The sequence below is a fragment of the Chroicocephalus ridibundus genome, chromosome 3 (assembly GCF_963924245.1).
Source record: "Chroicocephalus ridibundus chromosome 3, bChrRid1.1, whole genome shotgun sequence".
NCBI classification, from domain to species: Eukaryota; Metazoa; Chordata; class Aves; order Charadriiformes; family Laridae; genus Chroicocephalus; species Chroicocephalus ridibundus.
This window is the reverse complement of record NC_086286.1, coordinates 109,457,277-109,477,512: the sequence shown is the minus strand read 5'-3', so window position 1 is coordinate 109,477,512 and position 20,236 is coordinate 109,457,277. Positions and strand designations below refer to the sequence as shown.

The 20,236-nt window shown below is 44.3% G+C and overlaps 2 protein-coding genes across 3 annotated transcripts; both read left to right on the top strand.

Moving 5' to 3' along the window:
* Positions 1–1,366: 1,366 nt before the first annotated feature.
* RNASEH1 (ribonuclease H1) lies at positions 1,367–10,801 on the top strand. 2 transcript variants are annotated; one of them, XM_063330426.1, is made up of 8 exons: positions 1,367–1,549; positions 1,633–1,742; positions 2,313–2,510; positions 3,096–3,195; positions 3,663–3,717; positions 4,880–4,964; positions 7,546–7,670; positions 10,360–10,801. In XM_063330426.1, exons 1-8 carry the CDS (start codon positions 1,440–1,442, stop codon positions 10,444–10,446), a joined length of 870 nt encoding a protein of 289 aa, XP_063186496.1. In that variant the 5' UTR covers positions 1,367–1,439; the 3' UTR covers positions 10,447–10,801. The 2 variants fall into 2 exon arrangements, with proteins under 2 accessions (XP_063186496.1, XP_063186497.1); XM_063330427.1 differs by having other exon boundaries at positions 1,371–1,549; positions 2,316–2,510.
* A 2,883-nt stretch (positions 10,802–13,684) lies between these two features.
* ADI1 (acireductone dioxygenase 1) lies at positions 13,685–19,441 on the top strand. The gene is made up of 4 exons (XM_063330425.1): positions 13,685–13,865; positions 14,336–14,455; positions 16,009–16,188; positions 17,936–19,441. Exons 1-4 carry the CDS (start codon positions 13,746–13,748, stop codon positions 18,056–18,058), a joined length of 543 nt encoding a protein of 180 aa, XP_063186495.1. The 5' UTR covers positions 13,685–13,745; the 3' UTR covers positions 18,059–19,441.
* The last annotated feature ends 795 nt before the right edge of the window (positions 19,442–20,236 follow it).

Genomic DNA, 20,236 nt, shown 5'->3' with positions numbered 1-20,236 from the left:
GTTTTTTTTAGAGAGGTGTCATGCAACTGATACGCATAGTAATGTTGATCCTTGTTGTTGTTTTTGCAATGGAAGGCAAAATCAATGCCAGTGTTTTACATTCCTGGCATTATACTAGGCCACCCTTGTAAATCTGACTACAGCGCATAATGGCTGTGGCATCTTGAGGTTGGCTGTGTCCCAATACATCCGTGTAAGAGCTACAAGGGACACCCAGCAGCTGAAAATGCAGTGGCGTATATACATTGGGCTGTTTCTGGAGGCCATACTGGTGCCCCCATCTTCTATACATTGATCTCATCATAAGCAGCTCGGTTGAGGGGCTGAAATCAGCACGTACCCAGACCTGCAGGCTTTGGTCTCCCAGTACAGGATGCTCCCAACACGAGGAGACGTGACAGCAGGTTGCAGCTGGCAACAGTTTGGACTTTAAGCTGTTTGGGCAATGTGGTCCTCGTTACTTCAGAGGACATCACGGTCAGAGGCTCAGCCGGAACACACTTACCAGCAGCCCTTGATTTAAATAGGAGGATGAGAACCAGTTTAATGACCTTCTTCAGCTTTAGATTTTTGAATGTACCAAGTATTTTGATGCTTATACCATCTTTCAGATGCTCTCAAGCCTGGGAAGAGAAGACTCCAGAGAAACATTATAGCAGCTTTCCAAGTATCTGAAGGGAGCCTACAGGAAAACTGGAGAGGGACTTCTTACAAGGGAGTGTAGTGATAGAACAAGGGGTAATGTCTTCAAACTGAAAGACGGTAGATTTAGATTAGTATGAGGAAGAAACTCTTTCCTGTGTGGGTGGTGAGGCACTGGAACAGGTTGCCCAGGGAAACTGTGGATGCCCCATCCCTGGAAGTGTTCAAGGCCAGGCTGGATGGGGCTTTGAGCAGCCTGGTCTAGTGGGAGGTGTCCCTGCCCATGGCACGGGGGTTGGAACTAGATGATCTTTAAGGTCCCTTCCAACCTAAGCCATTCTATGATTCTAAGCCAGGAAGGGCAAATGCTACCTTCCCTCCTGGCTGGTGCCCCATGTGTTTTAACGACTCCTTAGGGCCCAAGAAGCCACCAGAGCTGACAGCAGGACGGGGACGGCCATGAGCGCTGCCAGGGGAGGCCTTCAGCTGAGGGCACCTGAGAGACTTCACTCCTGGGGCCTTCAGCGTGAGGAGCTGGTGTAAACTGCCGCGACCGCACACACCTCGTGCCGCCCCTCCCAAAGCAAAACCTGATTTAGACGGCTTTTAAAACTACGGAGGAAAACCCGGTGCTTTTCCAGTCATTTCGGCCCCTCTCGCGGCCCGTAGGGGAGCCCCCGCCGCGCATGCGCGGGAAGGGGCGGGGAGCGCGCGCGGCGGCGGCCCGGCGGCGGCGGGGTGTGGCGGGCGCGGGGGGAGCGGCGGGGCGGGGGCGCGGATGGCGGCGGGACTGCGCCATGTTGCGGTGGCTGGTGGCGGTGCTCAGTCACTCCTGTTTTGTCTCCAAGGGTGACAGCATGTTCTACGCGGTGCGCAAGGGCCGGCGGGCGGGCGTCTACCGCACTTGGTAAGGGCCGCGGCCGGGGCAGCGCCGGAGTGGGGGGGGAGCCGGCCCCGGGCCAGCCTCACCCCCCGCCCCCTGTGTTGCAGGGCGGAGTGTCAGGAGCAAGTGAACAAGTTCCCCTCCGCCAGGTTCAAGAAGTTCGCCACCGAGAAGGACGCCTGGGCCTTTGTGGGGCAGCAGCCGCCCGAGCCGGCAGGTAGCTCGTCCTCCCCTCGCCTCCGCCCGCCCGGGCGGGAGGGCAGGGCGGCCCGCCGGGGAGGGAGGGAGGCAGGCAGGGAGGCCGCGCTGTGGCACAGCCGCCCGGCGTCTGCATTAAACACTGCGGCTTCTGGCCTAGCCGTGGGTAGCAGCTTGGGTTTGTCCTCCTCCTCCTCCTTTTCCGGAGGTCTGGTAACTGGGGAACGCCGCAGCGGTAAGTGCGGCCGTGTCCCGGCCCTCCGGGCGCTGCCATGGATGCGACTGTGCAAAGATGCAAAGGGCGTGTTTCTGGAGGTGCTTGGAGACCATCGCCTGTATCCTGTCCGTTGTAAGGGCCGTTACGTGTGTGTGTTTGTGTCTCCACTGCCATTTCATCTCGGATCAAGAACGACCAGTGTATGCTATAATGTTTTCTTCCATAATGGCTTGGAGTGGTGTCAGTTTAACAGATCAGCATTGCTGATAGGTGATAACAGCTGTTGTCTTTAGAAGCAGTCGTTTCAAATGAAATTGGGTCTTGTATGTAGTCGAATTTTTTGTCGTCGTCTTTTTTTTTTTTTTTTTTTTGAAGGGGCACACAGTCCTCCAGCTGTAACACAGGAAAACAGCAGCCAGAGAGAGGAACCAGAAATAAATGTCTTGTGTTGCAATACATGCAAAAGGCCATATGAACAGTCTGCAAATGAGGAACACGTTGCAAAGCGTGTAAAACAGGATGAAGTACACTCAGCGCCAACAGTCAGTGAAGATAAGTTTTCATATATGGGTATGCTCTTTCATTATTCCTGTATTTCTTTTGAGTTCTTTGTACTCTTTCGTAAATAACCAGTGTAATTGTGAGAAAGCTTTAAGGATGTTTGTGTATGGCAGCACCAAGGCCCATGTAACGTTATTTCTTTTTAAAATGTAAATGTGAGCTGTGATATATTTGCTCACATTGTCTTTCCATGCAGTGTTAACTGCCTTTGCCTGGTATCAATATATAGCTTAATCTGGTCATTATAGGTGTGATTTTATATGCGTCCGGATTACAGACTGTTTAAATACAGATGTAGCTGTGAAGGTTTAAAGTTGACTGAAGAAGGCAGAAATTGTAGTGAGAATATGGAACATGGGGCAGAGATGCTTCTTGAGGCCGACTGATCTGGGAGGAGTGAGGGTGTGAAGCTGCAGCGGGACTTCTGGTGTTCTGCATTACTAATGTACATGGCTTCTCTAGTTAATGTTTTGAAGGGCTCTCTGGGAATGGAAGTTTGGGGGATTAATCTGCTGGCAGGCATTTCTTTCTGCTTGGAGAGACTGTGTCCTCGAAGGAGTGCTTGAACTTCTGCTTTTGGTGATTCTTTTGTAGGTGACTTTGCAGTTGTTTATACAGATGGTTGTTGCTCAGGTAACGGACGTAATAGGGCACGTGCTGGAATAGGTGTCTACTGGGGACCAGGCCACCCTTTGTAAGTAGCTGGCTGGATTTTTTTTTTTAATAGGCACTAATATTTGTTTTATGTGTATTTTACAATGTCAGTCTCCTTCTGAATGTGAAACTTTTGAGACTTTTAATGACAGTGCTATAAGACTAGTGAGCTACAGAGGGGAAAAGAGAGATCAGCTTCTCTAGGAGGTAAGAATGTGGGTAAAATCAATTGGAAATACTACTTTTAGGGGCTGCAGCGATAATTAAAGTGACACGGAAAGTTTTAAAACAGGTGTACACAGAAGCCGACAAAAGAAACCGTGTATTGTTGGAAGGTCCATACATGCAGGTTGCACTAAGCAGATCAAGTTAGAGGTAGAATTTTTGTTCATCCTCCTGTATAAAAGCAGAATTAGAATTCTTGTGTCTGTTTTTCTAATATGTAGTCATTGTACAGCACTCTGAATATTTTGGGTAACTAATCTACTATTCATTCCTCAAACACAGAAATATCAGTGAAAGGCTTCCTGGACGGCAGACGAATCAAAGAGCTGAAATACATGTAAGTAGTAAATGTCCTAAAATGCTTCTGCATGTTAGGCCGCAATAGCACACTCACGACTATTTCAACTCTGGCCTTCAGAAACCACTTACGGAGATGTGGGGGAAGTACACAAAATATCAGGAGCAATGACTTGAAATTAATCGTTCTCTTCAAGTTCTATTGGTCTTTATTGTTTTTGAACAAGGAGTAATTCACCTTGGGAATCACCAAATATCATTAGGCCAGGCACAGCTATTTAGAACAGCCTTGCGTTAGGAAAGCCTGAATCTATATAGTATCCTTTGCATTTTTAACGTGTATGTCTCAGATCTTGGGGTGAGGGCTGCTGAGAAGTGGTTAAGAGGAGAAATGACTTCTTATTGTGATAGGATGGATTCCTTAGATTATTCCTATCGTATTCCTTAGATAAATACAACAAACAATTCTAGGCTCTCAGGAGTAACTTCCGTTACTTCTGAGGTAAACTTCTGTTGGCAATGGCAGACTTAGTCTTCCATTCTCACCTCATCTTAATTCTGGTACTGCTGCTATCCTGCACTGTGTGTTTGGAGATAAACTGAAATGGGGAATTGATCTGCTTAAAAAGTACAGGAAGCTCATTTTAGTGAGGGACAAGTGGGAGTGATGGTGGTGTGCTGGGGTCGAACTTGTCACTAGAGAGCTTTTCAGTTCTACATCCAGACCCAGCCACTTCTCACTGTATTTTATAGCGCTAAAAACGCCCCCCAAAAAAAAAAATCAAAACAAAACCCCAAACTTCTAGGGGTTCCAGACTGTTGGAACGGGTACGAATCTTTGCTTCCCAAAGTTATGGAGAAAATGCGTAAAACTTGATGTTTTAGGCAGTTGGTAGAGGATAGTTAGGAAAGTTAGGAAACTGGGCAGAGCTGCTCCTGCAGTACAGGATTGAGCATCAGAATGTTCGTGAGGTTTTTTTGCCAGTGAAACGTAAGTGGCTTTCTGTTTGCCCAATGCATTAAGTAGCCATCTGCATGCATAATTTTGGAAACCTCTGTTCTAAAGCATGTTGGCGCACATCAATGGACAACTTACAGTAATATTCTTTGTAGTTCTGTGTTAGCATCAGGTACTTGGGTTATTTAATTGCATGTGTTCAAAATACCATTCTGAACTGTGATTCTATTGACATGTTCTTAAGGCAGCCTGCAAAGCAATAGAGCAAGCAAAGAGTCAAAACATCAAGAAACTAATTATCTACACTGATAGCAAGTTCACTATTAATGGTAAGTTAATAATTTTATTTTCCTGATTCTTAAAGACACACTGCACATGATGGAGAGGAATATAAGGAAGAGAATGCATAATTTCAATACTCATGACTGCCTGGGGAAAGACTTCAGAATACTGCAGGGATCAATTGCTAACCGAATGAAATACAAGTAGAGAGAAAGTGCCTGTTACGGTAAAGAATGACAGAAGTAACTAAAGGATTTTTATCTTAAGGCATTCAGTATTCAGTCTAGAAAAAATGTTGTTCGTGTATCCTCTGTTAAGGATGTGCTCAGGAAAGTACTTAGGAGTTAGTGTAGTGACCCTGTAGGATTTGGTTTTGTTTTGTTTGGATTGGAGAGGTTGTCTTAATACACAAACATGGAGTATATTCAACTTTCCTTACTTTTCAAATGTAGACGCTTCCAGAATTTCAGGCTAGACTAGAAGACTAGCCAGAGATGATATATGCTTAGAGTGTGTATTTGAGGTTTCACCTTCATCCAAAGATTTGGAAAATATTTTATTTCCTAGAAATACCACATGAAGCAGACAGTAACATGTAATTTCTGAATGTTTCTTCCCCCTCCCCCCAGATCTTCATCTATTTCTCCTGTGATAATTCTGAACTGCCTAAGTATTTCTTTGTATTTCTGACTTTTACAGAGGGAGTACCTGTGTTAGCTGTTTCCAGATCACTTAGGAGGTTTTTTTTTTTTTAAATAACTTCAAACAAAAGCTTTTGGAACTTTTGACTGAAAATTAAATGTTGCTCTTTCACACTTAAATTATTTTTTTTTTTTGAGAGAGAGGGTGGGGGGAGATGTGAGTATCTTCCTATACTTGAATGCTAACATTGAAAGTAATTATTTGTTTCATTGCAAATAAACGGTTTGTAAGTTAAAAATCTGTATATCTTTCCTCCAAATAAGTCACTCTGCTTTCCAGAAGCCCCCCCCGATTCCTGAAAGTGGAGGAATATGAAGGAAGAGCATAATTTTTTTTTTTTCCTTTTTCATGTGGCTCGTGTTTAGAAATAAAACAAAACTTACCTTGAAAAACTCCAATGTCACCTTAAATAGCAATACCCTAGAAAGGACAGAAAGCTACTGAGTAGGAACAAGTGACTGCTAGTCAAGGAAGAAGTTGCTGGAGCTGTCACTCGCTGCTTGTTTCAAATTACGTTAGCTTGCATGTGCATGAAAAAAGGTTTCATCCAGAAGTGAAAACTGTCAACGGCTTGTGCTCTGTCTTCCTGATTCTAGTTTGTAAATTGAGGAAGGGACAGTAAATGTTAAGAGACAACTTCAAGGAATTTTCCATTGCTTCTCACTAAGGATCATCTCATAAATCTCTCATTTGAGTAGCTTATTTTCCCCAAAAGATTTAGGTATAGCATTTCCTATAGGGGCAGAATATGTGTGTTGGTTTGATGTTGGTTTTTTTTCCTTCTTGTTTGTGGGGTTTTTTGTAGTCTCTGCCAGCATCATTCTGAAAAAGGGAAGAGTAAAAGGAAGAGTCTCTGCTCTTCAGGACTGGATGTTGCATGCTGATCAATAGAATCTAAGTGCCTAACTTGTTGCAAGAAGCAAGTTGTTCAAAATATTAAGGAGTAAAGAAACATCTTTGCAGTTCTTTGCTTTATGGGACAAATGTCTATACTATCTTGTCTGTGAAACTGGTGTTATGAAGGATGAAAAGTTGCTGTGTTGGGTAAAATTCCTGTTAAACTTAGGTATGACGTGTAAATACAAGGGAGGAGAAGAAGAATCTCTAGGTGCAGTGTCTTAGTCTCTGGTTTTGCTTTTTTTTGCATTTTGGGTCACTGAGGTGCAGGTTCCACTCAGCTTTGATCACACATATTTTGTAAATGTGTCTAGGAGTTTTTAAAATACCGGAGAAGGAGGCTTGTGGTTAGGTACAAATGGATGTGGTTTGGTTTGTTTTCTAGGAGGTTTTGTGTGTAAGGTTGGTGATTCTCTGTTTGGTTCAGGTCTGTTTGTTGGGAAAGGAGTAAGGATGTCTTACATTGTTGAGACCGGCAAAGGTACTTAAATAAATAAATAAATCCTTATTTAAGGAGCAATATAGTAAATTTTTGGGCCTGCAAGGGCTGGCCAGAATGTTAGATCTTGTTCTGTAGAAATCTGCTTACACGGTCCTCCTCTGAAGGATTCTGTTTAGCCTGCAGAAGCAAGAAGTCAGGTGGCCATTGGTTTTTCCTCTGTGCATGTGTGTCTCCTCAATTTCTCAAAACAAAGCAAGCTGTGGAATTGTTCTAGCTGACCGCACCATCAAGCAAATCCTTAGCTTCAGTTTATTTGAAGTTCATGTTGTAATTTTGTTTGTAATGTGTATATAAGATTGTAGTCTTTAAATTAAATATCTGTTCAGGAAAACATGGTCAGGTAATTCAAGTAATAATGGAAAAATACAATCCTGAAAGACAATAATAGAGAAGCAGACAGGAATATCTTCTATCTCTGATGTCTTTGCCTGAGACTTTGTACAGAGTTAATGTCTTGTTAAAAGGCTGTTTGCTCTGTCTTGATCTTTGCTTTCTTCTTTAATAATGTTTTTATGGTATTTGCATAGGTATTACGAGCTGGGTTGACAACTGGAAAACAAATGGCTGGAGAACGAGTTCGGGAGGAAGTGTAATAAATAAAGAAGATTTTGAAAGACTTGATAATCTATCAAAAGGCATAGAAATTCAGTGGGTAAGCACCTCATTTCTTATTCTTAATGATAGCTTAAACATGCTTCTTGTAAAAACTTATGCCGTAACAAAGAATTTTATAGAGCATAATATTGTACATTCATAAGTAAAAACATAAATACCAGGAAACTACTTGTTTTATTTAAAGCAAATAAGCAACATATTCTAGGCTCTTGGAACCAGGATTTTATTTGTTTGGTGTCCCTTGTTGCTACTTAGAAAATGCCTGCAATAATTATTTTTAGTTTGTCAGTACTGTTAGTAGATGAAACTTCTGTTCCTGGAAATCTAAGCTTAAAATGTAACTGTGTCTTAGCTTAATTTATGGATTTGCTTTTCAGAAGTCTTAAGATGCTGGTTTGTTGGTGTAATTCAGTCACATGAGTGTCTTTAAACTGGGAAAACTAAGAGAGTATGACCCCATATAAATTAACTCTATTTCTCTGTACCTTAAGTATGTGTTTTTCCAAGAATACTGGGCACAGAAAGGTCTTTAAAATACCCATTTTTAAGATTTAAATTGTTTAGCTCTCCAGTAAACAAGTAAAACAACTTCTATACAGGTATTCCTGATAAAATGTATTTTTCTGTGACCTCTAACATCAGCGCTAAACATTGTAGGGGATATTTTCCCTCCCTCCCTTCTAAATTTTACACTAATTGTGGTATAAGACTACAGATTCTGGAAATAAATCTCCGTACCATTTACTTCATGGCTTCTAATGGCACATTTGTTGAGCTTGTCTTTACTTCGTAGAAAACAGGATGGCATAGATGTTTAATTTGTTCTTTTTCAATGGGAAATCCTATTGCAGATATTCTTCCATGCATGTTGTTCTGTGTTCCAGAATTGGCAACTCCAATTTAAAGGCTGACTAGATTTTATATAGTTACTCCTATTGTCTGTTGAGGAGTAGAAGGTGTAAAAATTTAAAACTAAGACCAAAGTTCATCTGTCCTTAGAGCATTTTATATAATTAAAAAAAAAAACAAAACAAACATGGTTGCTTTGTGCACACTTATTACATCAGAATCTCTTAAACTTGGGAAGATGTTTCATTTCAAGAGGAGAAATGTATGCAAGCACTTGGTTGTGGTAATCTGCCTCTTGAGGTGTGGTGTCCCCCATGGGATGAAGGGGGACAACCAGCTTCACCATGGTCTTCTCCACAGGCTGCAGGGGAATCTCTGCTCCGGTGCCTGGAGCACCTACTCCCTCCTCTTCCTTGACCTTGGTGACTGCAGAGTTGATGCTCTCACATATTTTCACTCCTCTGTGCAGCATTTTTACCCTTTCTTAAATATGTTATCACAGAGAAGCCACCAGCTTTGCAGATGGGCTCAGCTGCGTCTTGCAGTGGGTCCATTTTGGAGCCGGCTGGAATTGACGCTCTCTGATGTGGGGGCAGCCTCTCGTGTCTTCACACAAGCCACCCCTGCAGCCCCCTACCCGCTACCAAAACCACGCCATGTAAACCTAATACTGTCTCGCACACGCTTCGTGCTTATCCCCTCTCAGCAAGCCTGATTTTCTTCTTCTCCTTCCTCCTCACACTCCTCCACTTTTACTTCTGACAAGGATGGGCTTAGGGTTGAAAGTGTTTTCAGTTCCTAATTGAAGGATGGACAGTTAAGACATCTGAAAACTGAGAGATTCTTTTCATACCCTCTTTCTGTATCCCAAGTGAGCACTACAATCACCAAGGCTGTTAGTAGCATAGAAGTGTCTGGCTTTCTGGGAAAAGATTAACTTGGTTTAAGCAGTGCATGCAGAGAGGTTTTCCGTTCTTCTCTGAAAGTGGGAATTTTGAGCTGGAGCTATTCTCTGCATTCCTGAAAGACTAGGTTAGGTGGTCCTTATCCAGTTCACTACTTCTGTCCTGGTTTGAGGTAAAACAGAACCAATTTTCTGATTTCTAATTTTACTTTTTAGCTGGGCCTCTTCTAACTGACTAAGCCACTGAGGAACATCAAAACAATCAGCAATGTCTAAGGCCAGCTGGATAGCTTTTACCTCTGCAAATTGACTCGATGGGCCCACCAAGCTAAGAATAGTTCACCTTTATGTTCCCAGTCCAAATCTGTCTGGAAGATCTTAGCAGCCTTATCCACTTGCTCCCATGGAGGCGTGGGTTCGAATCCCACTTCACAATATATACAAAACTGTATCCAGCTCCCAGGATGACAGTCGCGTCACTTAGCAGACACAGGAAGAAGTCCCAGACTGGAGTCAGCGACGTACAGGAGCTGGATACTGTTTTGTATATATTGTGTACTTCTTTTTTTCTTTAATTTTTATTATTCTATTATTATTTACTATTTTCTTATTTATTATTATTTTCATTAAAGTAGTTTAGTTCTTTTTCTAAACTCATAAATCTCCTTATCTCTTCCTTTCCTCTCTGAGGAGAGGGAGGGGGAAGGGCCATCTGTCATTCTGCTTGGCCAGTCCAGCCAAAACCATGACAGATTCTTATGAAGATTTTCATAATTTGGCAAGACTATCCTAGAGGAAGAGAGACAATGAACGTTCCTGGGAAGAACACACAAGGACTACGCGTGAGGAGAGGGCCTCAAAAGAGGTGCTACCCTACTACGAACGAAAGAGTGTTGCGTAATCAAATTTCATGTATGTGCTTTTTTTCTTGATTTCTTGCATATCTAATGCTCCTATACTTTTGTCCTAACAGATGCATATTCCCGGTCATGCTGGCTTCCGAGGAAATGAAGAAGCCGATAGACTAGCAAGAGAAGGAGCTAGTAAACAAAAGTCATGATGTACTGGGACCAGAGACTCTTGCAGTGGGAGGAAAAGGACTAACATCACAGTGACAACTTGAACTGCTGGAATTGTTTTGGAGTTGAACTTTGAACTGTACTTCTTTCTGGCCTGAAGTGTTAAACATATACCAACTTCTGGGGAGAGAAAAAATAGCCACCACATTCTCTTCTGTAATGTTTGTTTTACAATCAAGTCAATATTTAATTGATGATATAGAGTGTTTGCTTTTTTTCTCCATCTTACTGAAGGGCCGTGGTTGGTGTTTTTAGCTGTCATGTAGACTTCTGAATTCACCATAAAGACAGACTTCTGAAGAAGTAATATTAAATCTTTATCCTAAGTGTTCTGTATCTTCCTCTCAGTGAAATAAATATATTTTTTTTTTATACAGAGGAGCATATTAACAGCCCAAAACAGTTGGGGATCAGGGGACTTTGGTCTTGGTTGGTTTGGTAAGAGGTCAGTGACTTAACACGGAGATCTCCATTAATATGCTTTGGCATTCTGGCACTAGCAGTAACCTCTCTACAGATGGGCTTGTAACGCTCACCTCTGGCTCAGCATCATCGGTTACAGCATCTGTAGATTTCTTTATAATGTTGCTTACTTTCCAAGGCAGCATGAACAAAATAAAAAGCCAGGTCATAGGCAAACTTGAACAACAAATTTTTACTGTTCTCCCTAGCTGCTTAATGTCCAAGCTCTTTGTTTCTGGCTTCCTGTTTCCATTAAGTAATTTTTTTATGCATACTGGTTCTCATTAGCATTGTTAGTTCCTCTTCAGTGTTGTCCCAAAGGTAATAATTGGCCATTTTATCTGAAATGGAACTAGAAGATGATCAGCTTCTCCAGATCTTCCGGATGTCAAGTGTTTGACTTCATTTTTTTCTAGTCGATGATGAGATTAATGGAATGGCTAATGTGCACTTGAATTAGAGAGTAATTACCAGTAATCAACATAGTTTTATTTTCTATGCATCTATATGGGAAGAGGAAACAGGTTTGGTATGTTATCTTTGTCAGCTTCTTTGTGTGGTACCTTCGTACCATTGAATACTAGGGCTTAAGCTAGAAATCACGCATTTTTTTGGTACTTGTTAATTGCTATACAGAATGGCAGAGCTGCTGAAGTTTGATTTCTTAATAGTTGTTACACGTTATAGTATCTTTACTGAGGCCACGTATGAGCTCTTATGTGTTTAGAGTCACGTGAATTGTGATAGAATGAGGAAACTGGCTAGCTAGTAGTTAATAGATGAGTGGAGGGGTTTATTTGTTATCTCTCGTCCAAATCTGCGCAGTGAAGCTCATCTAGGGGTAAGGTAGCGCACTGATTAGATTTTCCCCTCTGCTTCCTTTGTGTATAATGCACAGAATTATCCATTTATTTATTTATCCTAATAGAAGCTTGGCTTGAAGAAAAACACCTCGTCATCCCTGATCAGATCTCTAGTTGAGGCAGAACAGCGTGACAAACAACATACTGAAGAGGTGGCATCTAATAATCTGCCTATCATACATCTCCAGTTAAATGTGTAGATCCTATTTCCTGTGTGGAAATCTCTGGTTTTTGAAGCAGCAGCTTTGGGGGGAAAAAAAAAAAAAAGGTGTAGATAATGGTGGGTAAAATCACAACATCAGTGTAATACTGAATTTAAGCAACTTTACTACCTGCAACTAATAGATTATAATACGAAATCTAATAGGAAGGAGTTTTATGTTAGTTTGATACTAATGTTTATCATTCTTACTCTTGAAATTGAGGACAAAAAAAGCTAAGAGGCAACTTAAAAGATTAAGGCTGATTAAAGGATGGAAAGCAAGTAATACTTCTCAACAGGAGTTAACAGGGGCTCAAGGACCCAGAGAGATCGTTGACTGTTTGAATCATTCTTTTTGGAGAACTGAAACTTTAGGAGGGTATCAACAGTTAGCAACCATGACATTCAATGGATAGGCATTGAACTTCTGCCTGGGTTTGTATGTGCTTCTAAAAATATGGATATTACCAGCATTAGACCAGCTTACGTGTGATTTTATGGGTATTGTCCACCCTAGAGCAGGTTGTTAAGGATGTGAGCATCTCCAGGGATGGAGGCAATACAAGCTTTCTGAGCACTGTTTTTTTCCCTTTTTTTTTTTTTCCTACTTTATTTTTTATTTCTCTGTGTTGTGACATTGCAGTGCTGGTCTCTGAGGCTGAGACGTAATGGTGAATTCAGTCACAGTGTTACTGCCAGGGCAGACTAGATGTAAACACAGTTGCTGTTGAAGTTAGGCATGATGTGTGCTGGAACCAGCACCTTACCTGAGAGGGCTTGTGCGGGTGAGAAGCCCCTTACCCCAGACAATCTCTTTCATAGAATCATTATCATTGGAATCATAGAATTGTCTAGGTTGTAAGGGACTTTTCAGATCATCGAGTCCAACCGTCAATCTAACACTGACAAAACCATGTCCCTCAGCATCCGTCTTTTAAATATCTCCAGGATGGTGACTGAACCACTTCCCTGGGCAGCCTGTTCCGGTGTCTGATAACCCCTTCAGTAAAGAATTTTTTCCTAATATCCAGTCTAAACCTCCCCTGCTGCAACTTGAGGCCATGTCCTCTTGTCCTATGGCCTGTTACTTGGGAGAAGAGACCGACTATCTGAAAGGAGGTTGTAGAGAGGTGGGTGTTGGCCTCTTCTCCCAAGTAAATAATGACAGGACCAGAGGAAATGGTCTGAAGTTGTGGCAGGGGAGGTTTAGATTAGATATTAGGAAGAATTCCTTTACTGAAAGAGTGGTCAGGCACTGGAACAGCCTGCCCAGGGAGGTGGCTGAGTCACCATCCCTAGAGGTGTTTAAGAAACGTCTAGATGTGGCACTTCAGGGCGTGCGCCAGTGGCAGAGATTGTAGGTTGTTTGGTTGGACTCGATCTTAAGGGTCCTTTCTAACCGTGAAGATTCTGTGATTCTGTGAACCCCACCTCGCTACAACCTCCTTTCAGGTAGTTGTAGAGAGCGAGAAGGTCTCCCCTCAACCCCAGCTCCCTCAGCTGCTCCTCAAAAGACTTGTGCTCTGGGCCCCTATGTGCATCAAGTCCAACCGTTAACCTAAAGCCACGCACTACATTAACAGCTCCCTCAGCTCCACAGCACACCCTGTGTTGAGTTGCAAATGGCGCCGGTTCCAGGCTCCCCCATAGGCTGGGCGTGCGGGACCGCTGCCTGCCCCGGCCCCTCCAGCCCAGCCGGGGCGGGACGCTCCCGCCCAGCCCGGCCCAGCGGAGCGCGGCGCCCGGCGGCGGCATGGTGGAGGCCTGGTACATGGACGAGTCCCAGGAGGACCAGCGGACGCCGCACCGCCTGCGGCCCAACCGCCCCGTCAGCCTGGAGCAGCTGCGCCGCCTCGGCGTCGCCTACCGGAAAGTAAATGGCGGCGGGACGAGGCGGGGGGGAGGGCGGGGGGGGCACCATGGCAGGCCTCGGCGCTCGGCAGGGCCCGGCTGCGGCAGCGCCTCAGGCCGGTCCCGATAGCCGGCGGGGCGGGGAGAGCCCTGAGGGAGGCGGGGAGAGCCCTGAGGGAGGCGGGCAGAGCCGGGGCGGTGCTCGCCCGAGGAGTTTGGCGGCGGGTCCCAGCCGGGCTGCCCAGCCCGGGAAGGGGGAGGCAGGAGGGGCCTCAGGCGGTGCCTGTGGCGGTGGGGTGGGTGCGGGTACGTGTCACGGAGGTGGCGCGTCTTGTGTACCCATGGCAGCTACCTCAGCTGTCCCTGGAGCCACCCGCCCCTCCACCGGCGCTCCTGACAGCTCAGGCTTTTCCACCTCAGTGTCCTGAACTTATGCAATTGTGTCTAAATGCATTTATTATTTTTTTTTTTTCCCCTGCCGGTTTTTTTTAGTTGGATGCTGACAACTATGAGACCGATCCATGCCTGAAAGAGATCCGTAGGGCAGAAAATTATTCGTGGATGGATATAATAACCATACACAAAGACAAGCTCCCAAACTATGAGGAAAAGGTACGCGGGTCTTTGCTTTGGCTGAGGGTTTGCGGGCTGAAGTCTCGCCTGCCGCTAGAGCATACAGCCGGCTTCCTGGCCCCGCACGCCCTCAGCGCGGGTGAGGTTTCCAGGTGTAAAACACGTCCTGTACTCATGTCCTGGATGCTAAAAAGGGCAGTTTTGATATTACTTTAAAAATAGCAGAGGCCACTGTAGGCTGCCTTCGAAGGTTTTAAGGATAGTCCTCGTCACTGTGTCATTTCCAAACGAGGATTCCCACCAGCAGAGCCCCGCCAGTGCTGCCCTGTCCTCAGAGAGCCTCCCCGGGAGGAAGGCAGGCAGTTGCCAGCTGGGCATGGGCTTTGAAGGCTGGAACATCCTCACGGCTGCTGGCAAAATAGATCTTTTCAAAGTTAATGTTAACCTCATGGAATCAGAGGGATACATTTCCCTATACAAGATTATTTTTTTTAACTTGTGCGCTGGCTATTTCAAAACAGCTGAAACAGGCTCTCATATGAGCCTCCTAGAAGGAGCTTTCTCCTCCCGGCCTCAGGGTGCTGGTGCACTGCTCTGGCCTGAGGACAGCAACCCAGTGGCACTTCCATATTTTCATTAAATTTCCATTTACCAGTTTGTTTTAAGCCCATTGTGTTATACTGGTTTTAAATTGCGAAGATGAATTAGGTAGTAACTCTGGTTGCCTGGGTGGGCTTTACCTGACAAAAAGGTCGGCTGTTACTGACAGGATGGGTGGACTTTGCTCACCTTGCCATGCTGGATCAGTACCAGCTTGGGGATACCTGCGCTAGCGTGACTGAACAGCATCCAGACCTGAGCAGGTGATGGTAGCTGGCATTGCACTGTTCTCTGTGCGCTAACCTGCTCAGGTCTCTGTTCATTGAACATTTAAAGCATGTTTTGTTCTGTGCTGTGAAATGTACAAACAATTCACCATTCTGGAAAAAAACCAGAACGTTGCTGCTGCTGCCTGGAGAGAGCCTGGAGCTGGGGCTCACTGCATGGGGGCAGCTGTGACATGCTGGTTACATCACATTGCCGTAGATGGGCCGTGTTTGGCAATAACTGCATTTTCACATGGAGTTGTAGTAGGCTGTGGGGCTAATTCAACCTTACCCCAGTGTAAAAGAGGCAAGGATAATCTGTATCTCTGTTCTATTTTTGCATGTCAGGAAAAAAAAAAGCACAAAATGATCAAACTGAACAACTGCGAGGACTAAATCCTGCGGTGGGAAGGTTTACCTGCCTCTCTCTCAAATGAGTGTAAGCTTTACTGTTGTTCAGAGACTGGTTATGTGCAGCTATAGCTGCTGTTTCTTGTCAGATAAATTCCGGTCTTCCAAAGGAAATGTACCAGCCTGCTTAGAAGTGTCTGAGTCAGGGTCTGGCTGGCTGGATTGGCCGCTTTAGCCTTGTTGGTCTCGTCTGTTAGTTAAATCACTGTGCAGTTACCCTTTGAAAGCCTTTTTCTGCTTTGCTGCATGTTTCTACCAGATTTGTTTGCAGTTTTTCTGTGTTCAGTATTTTTAAGATGTACTTGCTATTCCCAGATAAAAACATTTTACGAAGAACATTTACACCTAGACGATGAAATTCGCTACATCTTAGATGGATCTGGCTATTTTGATGTGCGAGACAAGGATGACAAATGGATCCGGATCTCCATGGAAAAAGGAGACATGATAACCCTCCCTGCCGGCATATATCACCGATTTACACTGGATGAGAACGTATGTTGTTACAGATTAGTGTAAATTTTGATGACAAATCCATGCAGGTATATATATCACATTAGTAACTACATGCCCTGAGACTTGCAGTTCATTAGCAAAACATATTAAATATGAAGTAGGAATATGAAAAATACTAAATAATTCACAGCATCTGAACCTTTCATCTCCAGGTCACAAATCCAGCTTCCTCTCGTCAGCAGTAACTGCAAGTCATTGCCACGTGATATCTGTAGCATATCTTATGTGACAGCGGCATGAGAGCCAGGCCCTGCGGCTGTCCTTCACACAATTGCCCCCACTGTCAGTTAAGGTAGAGATGGTGGAGATGGATCCGTCTGTGTTGCCTTGTTGTGTATCTTCCTGGGGATAGACACAGCATATCTGTGTCCAGCAGTGGCGCTTTTTGTGAGTGCTATATTCACCTTCAAGAGAAAGAAGGATTTAAGGGTCCAGAGCCACTATTTGCAGCTAGCATGTGCTAGGCTGGATGCTGGCTTCACAGGAGGTGGCCTGCTTTTGGAGGGGATTTTTGGCAATGGGATTGTGAGATTGGCACATAGAGTCCTGACCTGTGTGTCTGTCCTTGTGGGCTTTTATAAATATGTTTGTAACCTCAGCATTACCCCTGGAAAATGGGGAAATGTGTGCTGTCCCCTGTGTGGCAAAATCCCGTCTCTGGCGTAGTGTTGAAAATGGTATAATTTTGAATCAGCTGTCCAGATAGCAGTTACTGTACATGTAAAAAGGGATACGCTGCTTTGGTGAAAACCACGACTTTTCATGTTTGCATTTTGAGATCCGCAGTGAATCAGCTACAATTGTTAGTTTGAGACTTTTTCTTTACATAGGCAAAATGTCAAGGACTATGGGTTGAATCCACGAGAAATCTTAAATGTTTGTCCACTTCAGGAGCTTTAGTAGAGAAGTGACATCTTCAAAGTAAAATCTTTAGGTGCTTCTAGACCCTTGCACTTTGCAGCTAAATTCTTTTAGGTATTTAACTTTATTCTTGACATTGCTGAGCACCTGGGTGCACGATACAGTGGTTACAAAATAGGTAGAGTCTAAACCTGTAGTGTAGTTGACAGAAGAGGAGAGGAGAGCTCCCCATAACTCAGTGGTTGGAGCACTTCTGCAGGATGTAGAATCCCATGCTGTGCTGCCACAGCTGGTCCTTTGCACTTGGAATACTTTTGGTTAACTGGTGGCAGGGGCTGTTGCTTTTCCTGTTGGAATCTGGAGACTTTTCGCTTCCCACAGCATTATTTTTCGGCTGGTTTATGCAGTCCCCATTCAGCTTTTATGCTCTCACTTTGAAGCCTCTGGTATTCCTCAAAAGCACTGTGTAGCCATCTTGGGTATTCTGATTGCTCTTGTTTAACTAAGCAAGTAGGAATTAGATGCTGCATTGCTCAGTATTGTGGATCCAGCACAAAATAATTTGCGTTAAGACAGAATGTTTTTGGTTTCTTAGAAACAGGGGGAAGTACTGTCTCTGCCTGACCTGGAGACACTGGTTGTGACACAATGTATCACCGAATAGGTGCAAAATCTTCCACTGCAGTAGCTGGGAGCAGGAACAGCAGCACAGTGGTACAATTTTCTGGAACACGTGAAGCTTTCAGTCCACCTTGAAATGTTTTCAAAAATTGCTGCAGACGTGCAAATGACATCGTTAACATCAGAATTAAGATCTAATGGAAAGGAACTCTTAAATTACTTATGACTTCTTATTCTTTGACAGAATTACGTGAAGGCAATGAGGCTATTCGTTGGAGAACCCGTCTGGACAGCATACAACAGGCCGGCTGATGATTTTCCTGCTCGGAAACAGTATATGAAATTTTTGGCTGAAGAAGCACAGTGATGGTATCTGAGACCTGACAGGTGGAACAGCCTGAAGCCCTGCGAGAATGTGACTTGTGGCTTTTCACTGATTAGACTTCTATTTGCACATACACTTAGAATCACAGAATCATAGAAAAATTTAGGTTGAAAGGTCATTTGGGAGGTCATCTAGTCCAACCTCCTGTGAAGCACCAGGACGACTTCAAAGTTAGACCAAGTTGCTCAAAACCTTGAGGTCTGGAAACCTCCAGTGGTGGAGGTTCCACAGCCTGTCTGGGGGCCCATTCCAGCACTTAGCTGCTGTCACGGGTGAGCATTTGTTCTTTGTGGCCAACTCCCTGGTTGCAGCTTGTGATTGTTGTCTCTTGCCCTTTCATTGAGAAGAGTCTTGGCTCTGTCTTCTCCACAGTCCCTTCTGTAGTAGGAAACTACCGTTAGGGCTCCTCTCAGCCTTTTCTTCTCCAGGTTAGACAAACGAGTGTCCTTATCTGGGCTCTCTGCACCCCACATTGTTAAGGAAGATGTTCAACATGATTTGCCATAGTTTTGACTACTGAGGAATGTCATTTGTAACCACCTGACAGACTTGAACCACTGACTGTTTTGAGCCCGATGGTCAGGAAGTTTTTCCACCTGCCTTGTAGTTCGTATCCTCAGCCTGGATGCAAGACTACCGTGGGACACACTGTTGAAAGCCTTGCTGTGGTCAAGGGGAATGACATCTGCTGTTTCCCCACAGAGCCGGTCACTGCCTCATCGGTGGCAGTCAGGACAGTGGGTAGAACGTGCCCTTTGTAAATTGGCGTTGACTGGTTGTTCCCCGTCACCTGGTGTTTCATGTGCCTGGAACGGCTTTCATAATAGCTTGTTCCATAATTTTCCTGGGGACTGAAGTGGAACTGGCGAGCCTGTAGTTCCTCAGATCCTATTTTCTCGCCTTTTTGAAGGTGTCAGTATCATTTGCCTTTTTCCGGTCAAAAAGATTTCCCTGATCACTGTGACCTTTCAAAGATGCCAGCAGCCTTGCAGTGACTTTAGCCAGTTGCATTTACAGTTGCTCAGGAATCCATTTTCTAACCTTTTTTCCTTGATGTCTCTGACAGGTAGAATTGGGAGAGGTGGGCTACATTAATATTCATTCTGCTCTGAATCCATGCTAATGAACTACGTAGGATTCTGTTTTTAATTAAAGAAAATAAACCTCGCTTCATTCTTGTCTAAAAATGTTCATAAGATAAATTTGCATAATCGGCATTTTAGTATGCAGCTTCCCTAGTTCTGCCCTGGTGCATAAAGCGGTGGTTTTCTCTCAGTAAAATGCAGCAATTTGCTCTTGTGAGTTACTAATAAAATTACTTTGACTTGGGTGTGGGCTTTTTTTTTTTTCCTTTGTGCTGACATTAAGGACACATTGAACAACAATGTTACTGCAGTTGTTAATCAGCTTTTATTCCTTGTGCTGCTTTTGGCTTGTTGGGTAACACGGGACAAATCATTAACTGTGTGCCTCGGATTCTTTAGCTGTGAGACGGAGGAGAGCAGACTTAGACACGCTGGTCCAGTTTTCAGTAAATGCCTTGTGGTTACGCAGGACATGCAGCTCCTCAGCCATCGGCACTGAAGCGTTTTGGTATGAATCTGTTCTTTCTAATGACGAATTACGTCGGGTGGGCAGATGTGCCGCTTGCTCCAGCTCTCAATGGACGATGACAGCACGGACTCTGTGCTAGCTGCAGCCTGCGTGCTGATTTCAGCTGAATACAATACAAGCTCCTGCCTCGCAGTTCCCCGAATAAACGTGACTCTAGAAAGAAGTTGAAACCTGGGTTTACGTGAATTTTCCTAATGTAGCAGGCAGTAGATAATTGAACTTTCCCACTGTTCTTCCCCATGGGTGCGTACACAGCCCTTCGTCAGCAGGTAACAACGTTTTCCTGGCTTTGTAGCTGCATTGCTTTTAACCAGGTCTAGGTGCTTTTTTTCTTTAAGCATTTCTGGAAACAAAGTTGCAATTTTGAAGTGAATTGTACTAGGTATTTATCTTGAAAGGGTGAGTAAGAAAGCCAGCTGTTTCCTGCCTTAGGGTCTTGGGTTGCAAGCAGCTGGATGAGATGCAGGGACACAGCTGACCCTTCATGCTGCCAGTGGGGGCTCAATTTGTGGGAGGGGGTGCTGGCACAAGCCATGCTTGCAAAAT